General features: G+C 40.1%; 1 protein-coding gene and 1 long non-coding RNA gene across 2 annotated transcripts; one reads left to right on the plus strand and one right to left on the minus strand.

The window, feature by feature from the left end:
* Positions 1-1,023: 1,023 nt before the first annotated feature.
* On the plus strand, positions 1,024-2,533 carry LOC133991493 (uncharacterized). The gene is made up of 2 exons (XR_009927005.1): positions 1,024-2,332; positions 2,435-2,533. It is a non-coding gene; the product is annotated as an uncharacterized LOC133991493 (long non-coding RNA).
* si:ch1073-126c3.2 (uncharacterized protein LOC555816 homolog) lies at positions 1,503-6,605 on the minus strand. The gene is made up of 6 exons (XM_062429918.1): positions 6,515-6,605; positions 6,332-6,423; positions 5,979-6,093; positions 5,041-5,153; positions 3,951-4,065; positions 1,503-2,870 (listed from the first exon to the last, which is right to left on the minus strand). The coding sequence occupies exons 1-6, from the start codon at positions 6,555-6,557 to the stop codon at positions 2,695-2,697; spliced, it is 654 nt and encodes a 217-aa protein (XP_062285902.1). The 5' UTR covers positions 6,558-6,605; the 3' UTR covers positions 1,503-2,694.
* Between the last annotated feature and the right edge of the window lie 5,137 nt (positions 6,606-11,742).

Raw genomic sequence — 11,742 nt, forward strand, 5'->3', positions numbered from 1 at the left:
ACTGTTGCCATTATAGCACTTCTACAGCTTTATTTACAGTGTTGGGGGTAACATGTTACTTCTGTGTTAGAGTACTTGGATTACTTTCTTGATGTAACGAATAACGTATTAAGTTTGCAATTTAAGTACTCATTTGCTTAGTTACGTTTTTAAAAAGGTAATCCGTTACAATTTTTTAACCAACTATTCCTGTAGTTATACCTTTTTACCACATGAAAAGAAAATCTGCCACAAATTTGCACCGAGATGGCCGAAGGGACAGCATTCACTTCATGGAAATATTCACATTATTTTGAATTTTGTGGGAGGAAATAATGCTGAATGAAAATTAAAGTAACATGCAATTTGTGCCTGGGTAACAAGAACCTGTTGCCATGTTGTAAGTGTTGTAAGTATGTGTTTGAAAATCCTGTGTGTAGTTTTATAACTTGTATGTAGGCATATGTTTGAGAAACCACTTTAGTCCAATAAACAGCTGCAAAAAATGTACTCTACTAAATTACTTTTCTCAGAAGGTAATGCTGTAATGTTAGAAGTTTCTTTTTCATGGCATTTAATAGTTACAACACAGCTTTTGTGTTTTCCCACCAAAAACCAGGCGGGGAGTTCTGGTCCTCTGAAATGAGGCCAACGTGGAAGTAACTTAAAACTGCATTCTATCAAAAGGCCACCAGGGGGCGACCGTTTTGGTGTCAAAAGGACTTCCGTCTCTATACAAGTCAATGGAGAATTCACCAACTTCTCACTTGATTTATAACCTCAGTAAACGTTTTCAAAATGTGTTTATGGTCTCAATCGCTAGTTTAAAGCCTTCTTCAATGCAGTATGATGTTCATTTGTGATATTTTGGCCTCCCTGATTTTATATGTGACGATAAAGCAGGGTATGCATTAGGGCGTGGCTACGTCGTGATTGACAGGTTGATTGGTTCACAGGTTCAGGAGGGCGCCTCATGCTCCTCCTGATGCCCATATAAGTAGAATCCGTGTTTTTTGTTTTTACCCGGCATGCTTCGGAAAATTTTCAAGATGGCGCTGCCCAGATCCGAAACTATTCGCTTCCAAGCAGCAGTCCACAAACCAATGGGTGACGTCACGGATGTTACGTCCATTTTATATACAGTCTATGGTTACAACACAGCTTATTTGTGTTTGTGCTTTTGTGTTTTCCCACCAAAGACAGGACTATAGATAATTCCCTAGAGTGATGACAGAGCTTCTTTTGAATTTAGTATTGTTTGAAGACGAAATACCCAATTTACAATTTACTAATTACTTTATGTATCCACTGCAGTGCCCTCTAACTTTGTAACTTTGCTCTATTAAATGTTAGTGTGACATTGGTTGACTATTTCAGTCTTAGTTCTCCTCGCTTTCAGCTATCTGCATGTTAGCATTTTCCATCGCTATGTGAAATAACAACAGCCTCCAAGCCAGCAACCTACAAACTCAAAATGGCAAAGATTTGGATTGATGCGCAGATTCATTACACTTCACACAAGCTTCTGTGATATCGGTTTAATAACGTTCTGCAGGAGTTACATACAACTGTTAAATCATCTGTGGTTTTAATGAGTGCGCTGAGCTCCTCCAGGGCTAAAGTATGGATCGGGTTTCACCTCCAGGGCACAGATGATTAAGTTATATGTGTGTGCGTATCACACAGTCGACATGCATCTTCTACTGTTTTATGTGGCATTATATTTTGTGGGGGGTTGAGTCATTTTAATGCTAGGGCTCACTTCCTTACATCCAAACAAGCCAAGTGGAGATTAAATTATAATATCAGGTATTTTTTAAACAATTAAAATCTGCACTTTTTCTACAGGAAACACTTGGTATTGATTCTCTTATAATGGCCTTTCCTTTGGCGCCACCCTCAGGCCAAATTGTTATATGCAGTAATAAAAAGTAAAGTAAAGAAAGTGAGACTACAATAGCTGTAGGACAGGGTAACACTCATAAAAGGCACTGCTGACTTTACCTAACAGGTGGAAAAATGGAAAAACTGCATGCATCGACACTGAGTGTGCAAAAAAAACTCCAACAAAGGAAACTACTCAGGTTGAACCACTTAATACTGAAATTTAACTTTGCATGTTTTCAGATACTTGCAAAGCTTAACCCTCCTGTTGTCCTCGAGTCAAAGAAGGAAGGAAGGGTAGAAGAAGGAAGGGAGGAAGGAATGAGGCAGGAAGGAAGGAAAGGAGGGAGGGAGGAAAGGAAAGAAGGAAGGAAGGTAGGAGGGAGGGAGGAAAGTAGGAAAGAGGGAAGGAAGGGAGGAAGGAATAAGGAAGGGAGGGAGGAAGGGAAGAAAAGAAAGAAGGGAGGAAGTAAGGAAGGGAAGAAAGGAAAGAAGTGGGGAGGGAGGAAAGAAGGACAGGGAAGGAAGGGAGGAAGGAATAAGGAAGGGAGGGAGGAAGGATGGAAGGAAGGGAAGAAAGGAAAGAAGGAAGGAAGGGAAGAAAGGAAAGAAGGGAGGAAGGAAGGTCGGAGGAAAGAAAGAAGGAAGGAAGGTAGGGGGGAGGAAAGAAGAGAGAAGGAGGGAGGGAGGAAAGAAGGACGGAAGGGAGGAAGGATGGACAGAAGGAACAGTCAAAACAGACGGGGTCAATTTGACCCGGGAGGACGACACAAAGCTTAATTTCTCAGTGCACCTTAGAGAGACTTTCACAACATCGTGCAGTTTTCTACATCACGATCGTCCGCATACAAAACAGGAAAATTGCGGCTCTCCCTGAACGCCTTCTTTCTTCAGCTCAGCGATGAAATCTGTCACGATGCTGTTCTCCGGAAGGCTGCTCTCCTTAGATGTGAGGCAGTCCTTTGGGAAATATGCCGTCTCCGCTCCTGCAACTCGAATAGACGCTTCTAGAAAAGGTGAGACCAGAAAGTCACGTTGAGATCACAATTTAACTTCCTACATAAAGTTCTGCCCTGAAGAAAGCAGAAGGCATATCTGAAGAAACTTGAATGTTATGGGATGCAACTCTTAACCGTCCTGTCGTCCTCCCGGGTCAAATTGACCCCGTCTGTTCTGACTGCTCCTTCTTTCCTCCCTCCCTCCCTCCCTCCTTCTTTCCTTCCCCCCTCCCTCCTTATTTCCTTCCCCCCTCCCTCCTTATTTCCTTCCCTCCTTCCTTCCTTCCTTCCTTCCTTTCCTTCCTTCCTTCTTCCCTTCCTTCTTTCCTCTGTCCTTCTTCATTCCTTCCTCCCTTCCTTTCTCCCTCCCTCCCTCCCTTCTTCCTTCTTTCCTCCCTCCCTCCTACCTACCCTCCTAAGGAAAGATCCTTATTTCCTCAGTTCTTCCTTCCTTCATTTCCTTCCTCCCTTCCTTCCCTCCTTTTATTTCCTTCTTCCTTCCTTCCTTCCTTCCTCCTCTCCTTCCTTCCTTCTTCCTCCCTTCCTTCCTTCATCCCTTCCGTCCTTCCTGTCCTTCCTCCATTCTTTCCTTTCTTCCCTTCCTTCCTTCCTTCCTTCCTTCCTCCCTTCTTTCCTTTCCTCCCTTCCTTTCCTTCCTTTCCTTCCTTCTTCCTTCCTTCCTTCCTTCCTTCCTTCCTCCCTTCCTTCCTTCCTTCCTCCCTTCTTTCCTTTCCTCCCTTCCTTTCCTTCCTTTCCTTCTTCCTTCCTTCCTTCCTTCCTTCCTTCCTCCTTTCCTTCCTTCCTTCCTTCCTTCCTCCCTCCCTCCTTTCCTTCCTTCATCCCTTCCTCCCTTCCTTCCTTCCTGTCCTTCCTCGCTTCTTTCCTCTCCTCCCTTCCTTCTTCCTCCTTTCCTTCCTCCCTTCCTTCCTTATTCCTCCCTTCCTTCCTTCCTTCCTTCCTAACTTATTCCTCCCTTCCTTCCTTCTTCCTCCTTTCCTTCCTTTCTTCCTTCCTTCCTTCTTCCCTCCTTTCCTTCCTTGACTCGAGGACAACAGGAGGGTTAAGATAGTTAATAAAGTAAAGCCTTACCATTGCAAACAGCCAACTTGCTTCCTCCTACGTATTGACTATTCCATTTAAATCTTGTCTGCTCGCTGCATTGATCGTATAAACGACTGCGCCTGAGGAAACCAAAGTCATAACCCTGTGAAAGAAGACACACATTACGTTACTTTTTTTGCCCTTTTATGCACAGAACTGTCTTTAAAATGTTCTTGTAGTTATTACATGTTTTTATTAAAATAGAAAAAAACAGCTGCAGCAATTAATCTGCAACTATTTTGATCATTTATTGATTGTTTAAGTATTTTCTTTAAAGCAGAAATGCCAAAAAAATGCTGGTTCCAGCTTCCGAAATGTGAAAAATTGCTGCTTTTCTCCATTTTATATAATTGTACACTGAATATTTGGGGATTTTGACTGTTATGTCGGACATGACAACTCTTTTAACCTTCGTGTCGTCCTCCCAGGTTAAATTGACTCCGTCTGTTTTGACTGTTTCTTCTTTCCTCCCTTCCTTCCTTCCGTCTGTCCTTCCTTCCTCCCTCCACTGTTCTCTCTTTCCTTCCTCTCTTTCCTTCTTTCCTTCCTCCATCCCCCTTTCTTCCTTCCTTCTGTCCTTCCTTCCTCCCTCCCTCCCTCCTTCTCTCTTTCTTTCCTCCTTCCTCCCTTCCTTCTTTCCTTCCTCCCTTCCTTCTTTCCTCTGTCCTTCTTTCCTTCCTTCCTCCCTTCCTCTTTTCCTTTCTCCCTCCCTCCTACCTTCCTCCCATCCTTCTTTCCTCTGTCCTTCTTTCCTTCCTTCCTCCCTTCCTCTTTTCCTTCTCCCTCCCTCCTTCCTTCTTTCCTCCCTCCCTCCTACCTTCCTTCCTTCCTCCGTCCTTCCTTCCTCCTTTCCTCCCTTCTTCCTCCCTTCCTCCTTCCCTCCCTCCCTCCCTTCCTTCCTTCTTCCTCCCTTCCATCCTTCCTCCCGTCTTAATCCCTTCCTTCCTTGACTCGAAGACAACAGGAGGGTTAAACACATCAACTTGGACTGTGGGGAATTATGATTGGCATTTTTCACTGTTATCTGACATTTAATCATAAGTTTCAGTCCTATTATAAAATCACATGTACCACTTACATGGTTGCACATAGGTTTGCAGTAGCGCTTGTTGGCCACTGTGACACATGCCAACCCTCCATTGTCGGGAACTTCGGCTTCAGGGCATTGCTTGGGCTCAGCACCTTGGCATTCTGTATATATCAAAGATTATTTAATAAATAAGGATCATAAAACATTTGTATTACTTCAACTCTTCATCTGCAGCCCTATGATGTATCCTTCATGCCTGAGCTCTACCCCAATCAGTGAAAAACCAGATTTATATATTTATAATATTTTTATTTTTTATTTCAGGCTTACATGAAAAGCCCTTTTTGGCAATTACAACTTTCAAGAGTCCGTGTGTAGAAATTAGACCATGACATTTTGTCTTAATTAGACGGAGTTCATTCAGTGTTAGACTTAAAGTGCCTTGACAAATAGGATCAATTTGATGCATCCTTCTGCTCTCCGTGAGGACTCACTGTTTGAAAAGCATTGCACTTTAATCTTAATTAATATGCACTTAGACATATTTCCATCATTAGTATAAAAATACAAGTTAAGTACAGTCCAGAATAACCTTTAATTGAATATTTGAATAATATCAGCTGTCATATCTCTTTTATGCAAGTTATCACGTACAGTTTTTATGTCCTGATCAGGAATTTTGGAAGATTTCTGAGCAAGTTTCCTGATTAGTATTGCTTTGATTTTCTAGCTGAACACATCCTGAGGATATTAGGCTTGTATGATTCAACACACCCACATACATCTCTTAGAATTACAACAGATGACATAAACCATAAATACATAAATATGTTCTGTTACATGAATAAGTTCATAATTTTGTCAGCTGTCCATATGAACAGTGAAAGAGTTTTTCCTCTCTGTAATCATTCCTCCTGTTCATACTGACTATTTAAAGATATCCTTCCAATGTGCTTTCAATGTAAAGTGATGGTTCATCCTCCTACCGGTCAGCTGGTGTTTGTGCAGAGTATCAGCCAGATTCCTCGTGGAGAGCAGTAGTGCGGCTGTCCGCTGTGGAGTCCAGTCAGATGGTGGGATTTCACCACACTCTACCACCACCTGTTGGTTCATATTAGAAAAAGCACTCTTTGTTTTTTTTCCTCTGACAGTATGAGATTGAGTGAAAAACAAACCTTAAAATGACAGAAATGAAAAATATCGAACTGCTTTGATGATTAAAAAAAACCCAATAAGGCATAATGCATTACTTAACATGCTATAGTAGCCTGTTTGGTTGGATGTACTGTATATACATGCTGTATATAATATATATATATATATTTACATGATAGTATACCTTGAGATCAGCTGATAGACGATCCAGCAGCTGAGCTTTCGAGCTGCAATCCTGGAGCTCTGTTTCATCTGAAGCTGCAGGGGAAGATAATACTGCAAGCAACAACAACAAAAAACACATGCATATATAATATCCAGCTTTTTTTTCTTATACACTCTTTAGATTAAAAAAACACCAGATTACCTGCTAGTGAGCACAGCCAAATCAGTGTTCCCCTTAATGCCATGACCACTGAATTCAAATGTTTCTGACCCAGAAGTGAAGGCAGAAAGCTGTGACAGGTGAATTTATTGACTCAGCTCATGGGGGCAAAGTTTACAGAAATTGGCTAATATCATGGTCTGCAGCCAAGATTGGAGTCAGTGGATCATCAGTGTTTCGCAAACTCCCATTTCAAAACATTGACTTCAGTCTGTGATGTAATATGAACTTTTGGCTCAGCAGTGGTGGATGTATGATTACATTTTATATTTGTACATGTTGATCTTTGCAGGCGACACGCAAATGACCATTTTACAGAAGTTGTTCAGATTTCTCATATTAAATTTTTTTCTTTTTTTTCTTATTTCCATTTTTGCATGTCCCTGTTTTGTGCTGATGGGGGAGCTGGTAGTACACGCCAACCTCTACAATTAGCCTTTGTAGTTTTCCTTTCTTTCTTCTTCATCTCCTTCACATAGGATGACACTACTACTTCTTAGCTGTGAGCCCATTATGAAGACAAATGTCAGCATGAAATTCACACTCACTCACAGCCCATCAGATACACTGGGTGACTACAGTGTCAGTCTGTAAGTTGTGCCACGAAGAATGACTGTGTAAATAATTCACTGTGGATGTTATTCATTATAAATGTCTGACGATCTGGGAGCAAATGAATTATTGAAGCTTTTAGGAAGAGTGATTGAGCTCATTAACACAGAGAATTGCCTTTTTTATGTTTGATTTGAGGAACAAAGATTGGCCCTCGAAATGGACCTCGAGAGCTGTCGTTATTATCTTCTTACCGACGTGTTCTCTCACATGCATGAGTTATTTGCCCCCCCCCCCCTTTTCATCTTTTTTTAAGCACTGAATAAGTGTGTTTTCTCTCTAATTTTTCATTTGTGATGAAAGAAATACCTTTTTCTTTTATGTGGTAATGATACGTCATCCACAAATCCATACAGCGTAAAAAATGTATTGTTGGCTGAATAAAAAACACAAATAATAATAAATGAATTAAAGCTTAAATCCATAACCTTATGCATGTTGCAGTGGTTCAGGGTTGCTGTGGAAGCCTGCAGCTTATTCTGTTTATTTCTGCTTCCAGTAAATATTTGACCTACATTATTAAAGGAGTCATGTTTGCCACCCCACTGTGAAAATGTGGTGAATGCCCCTTTTTTCATCTTTTTTTATACACCGAAGGAGTGTGTGTTTTCTCTAAGAAATAAGAGAGAGTTACCTTTTCTGTAATGTGGTAATGATATGTCACCCACAAATCCACACAGCATAAAAAATGTATAGTTCATAGTTCAAAGTCTCCTTTATTGTCACTTCTGCTACATATAGAGGATTGAAATTATGTTTCTCTCAAACCCACAGTGAGGTAGACAACAATAAAATAAATAACAACAACAACAACAAAAATAGTGCAACTAAAAAGTAAAACACATTAAAACAAACAGCTGTAAAGCTTCAAGTACGTACATTAAAGGCAACAAGGCATTTGCAATATTGAATATATATGAAGAAAGTAGTGCAAATGGTGTGAGACAGATTGTCCCTGTACAAAGGGAGCAGCAGATACATGGCTAAATAAAAAACATAAAGCTTAAATCCATAACTATGCATGCACTATATGCATGTTGCAGTGGGTTAGAAGGATAACAACAAAGATTGCACGGTAGCCTCTAGTTTACTTTGTCCTTGCAAAATTTGGAAAACCCACCAGCTAGTAAAACTTGTTTGTATTACTCAGGTTATACAAACAATCCTGGTGTCAAATGTTCCTGTTCTTCTTGTTTGCCCTCCCACTCTCAGTCTGTCCTGTTGTGTTGTCATTCACTACAGTTATGAAGTGTACCACGAAGTAGCACCTGTGTCATAATAAGACTGGAGTCACAGTGGTGTCCAACCTGGGCTTCCTTATTGCTCCCAACTGCACGCTGCTGCAAATTACAACTACTGAACTCAAGTTATTCTCTGTTGTCAGCTACGTCATTAATCATTCATGAGTATATTGGCCACATAAAGCCAGTAAACTATTATATGTAATCCACACAGGTCATTTTGCTGATCTGGCACTTCCATCAGCAGGTTAAAGACACACCAAGAGGGCTTTAATTCAGGTTTAGGCAACAAAAACTAGACAAATAAACACACACACACACACACACACACACACACACACACACACACACACACACACACACACACACACTCCTCAGCACTCAGATCGTACATTTACTGAAATACTAAGTACATTCCCACAGCTTTCTTCTCTCCAGTGCGTTAAAGGAAACTTTTATTTGTATTTTTACAACTGCTTTTAAAACCTGAATTGTAAAAAGAGGTTGCACTTTAACTGTGGGATTCTCAGTTGAGTGCTAAACCCTGAAAAAATCCAGTGTGAGTATGTTCCAAATAAAAATATGAAAAGACTCTCCAGAAGGTTGTTTTTCTATTGTGATCTGAGCCAAATAAACAAGTCAAATGTTACTTTTCTGTCCTGCTTGACTTGGAAATTGTTGATGTGCTACTTTTTTTATCTTTAGTGGAACGTGTCTTTAAAAACTCTAATAATCTCTGCCATCTGATAGGCTGTTCCAAACTTTGTCCCCTACACATTGAAAGGATTAAGATACTAAAAAACACTTGATTTTGTCCCTAAACATTTTGATACAAAGGTAATTTTAATTTAAAGGGTGCTGGCTCTTTTCAGAAGATGAAACTTCAGTCTCAAGCTAACAGGTGTCGTATATGGAGAGGAGATAATAAAGCTTCTGTTATACCTCTTCAAACATGGTTGTCGGACGCTTCGGAAACCCCCGTTCCCCCCCCCCCCCCGCACCTTTCTCAGGTCAGATTAAAGAGTGGCTTTGCAGTGCAGGACCATTTCTACATTCACATCCACTTCACACAGTGATTGGCCGACTTCTCTCTTTAGTCGTCTTTGTTCATTCTTCACACAAGTATTTCTGTCACTTTCCATGTGAGCAGCTGAGTGCAACAGCATGAATGGCCGGAGATGCTACCACTGACCCATTCAGAGCAACACATTGTACTTTAAAACCAGTTCAGATGGACCACTTCCTGCATCTGACTCCTGTTCAATGACTCTGAACCTCTTTCCAGGTTGGAAAAGGTTGGGTAGTAATGAAATGCTGACCTTTTTTTTTATAGGAGACAGAACACAAATCACAGTCTTTGGTGTCAAAATCAGAGGCTTTGGACTAAACTCAGATATAAAACCTTTACTATTCATGCAACAAGCATAAGTTTTTAAGTAGTTGGAGCCATTGCTGTTGTTTTTGTGGAGAGGAGTCATTTATTTGTCAGGAAAAGATAATTAAAAATACTCTGCTTTCAATAATTATTTGCGTCTGAAATGTTATTTTCCACTAATAAAGTTCAATTTTCTCATCAGAGATTCTTGTAATGACATCTACTGTTTCTTCCAGTTCTCTATTTCAGTGCACTGGAGGTTAAAGTTTCCACATCTGGACTGTTAAATGCTAAATAAGCTGCTCACTGGCACTGATATCACAAATCACGCTCAAACCTGTAGGTATATGGGTCAGTAATAAATAAGGGTTGGCAAGATGAGCAATTCAAAAATATCTTTAAAAACAGTTTTAAAAGCAGCATCAGGTTTGTTAAAATGTACATTTTGTATTTTTGTTGGTTTTATGTCATTTGAAATGACATCTGCACCATTTTTTAACCAAAAGTAAGACTGAATGCTCCTGAAAATGTCAAATGGTGTAACCACAAAAGAATGATACATATTACATATTTTATCCACCTACAGTGTATTTAAGTGGACTTATACTAATAATTACTTCATTTAAAATAATGTAAATGGTTCCTGATCTCCATGGTTACCCAGATTAAATGTAATATTTAGAACAATTGTATTCCATTACCTTTATTTAATATAAAAAGTTATAATGTAAGATCATGCCAAACTAGTTGATATGGTGTTTTATTGAGAATTTAGTGTTTTTAAGCAAGTTGAATTATTTGGTACAAAGTTTTTATGGTTACACCACTTAGACATCTTTACCATAATCCTCTAATATATTCTCTCAAAATGAATTAAAAGCAGAAATTTGATGCTGGGTCCACAAAAAAGAATGTGTGCAAGTTATTCATACATTTAGTTTCACATTTTAACCCCTTTAAATTTGACTAAAATGTCATTGACCCGTCCGTGGAAACAGCATTTGAATGTCAGACAGTCACACTACATACATCATTCTTTACAGTGAAGCTCAAACATCCATTTTTGATTGTAACAGGAACTCAAAGCATTTGAATAAATGAGCAAAGCTGCCATTTTCTAGAAGAAGACAGCCTTTATGCAAAAAGGAACATGCACACACTCACACACACACACAAACACACACATATATATTGTATTGGGAACATCTATACAGAGCCAAACACTCTTCCACAGAAGTCATTTGTGCCAGTGTGTTATTAGACTGATGATGAATGGCGTGCATGATGACAACACACTCCTCTCTCTTTCTAACCTTTCTCAAATACTCGTGACATTCTCCCTCGAGGTGCACCTTGTCTGCCTCCCTCGCGGGCATTGTGCTGAATTAGCTAGCCGTGGAAGAAAAAGAAAAAAAAACGGCTCCTGTGTTGTCAAACGATTCACTCGGATGAGCTGCGGAAAGCCGAGCGAGTCGGAGAGAGCTAATTGGTATTCAGGAAGACGCGGCGCTACCTGTTTCAAAGACTTTTCCTGTTTGGGAGGATCACTGTGCCTCCAGGGAAAGTTGAGCGCTATTGCAGCTGATGAATAGCTAATAATGTCTATTAGCTCATTTTAATTACCCCTTTGCTTTTTATCACAAGGCTGGTTTATTTTCTCAACACACACACAGACAGTTACAGATCATTTTTAAAGGAGCGCGTGTAAGAGATTGTGGAAGATTAACGGGCAAACGCCTTTTGAAAGCGAGGATTTAACACGGATATTGTAAAGATACAACCAAAGTGATCTTGTCAAGTTGGAGGGGGAAAAAGCCTTTTCTCTCTAAACAAGAATCAAAGTGAAGTGAACAGAGAGACAAGGAAAGAGAAGGGCAGTTGAAAGTGGGCCTGATAACACCAGCTGCGCCATATCAAACATCTGAAGCACAGCAGGCGGCTCTGAAAAGAGGCTTTCTTCTCGCTGTCTTGTCCAAAAGCCT

The sequence above is a fragment of the Scomber scombrus genome, chromosome 12 (assembly GCF_963691925.1).
Source record: "Scomber scombrus chromosome 12, fScoSco1.1, whole genome shotgun sequence".
Lineage (NCBI taxonomy): Eukaryota > Metazoa > Chordata > Actinopteri > Scombriformes > Scombridae > Scomber > Scomber scombrus.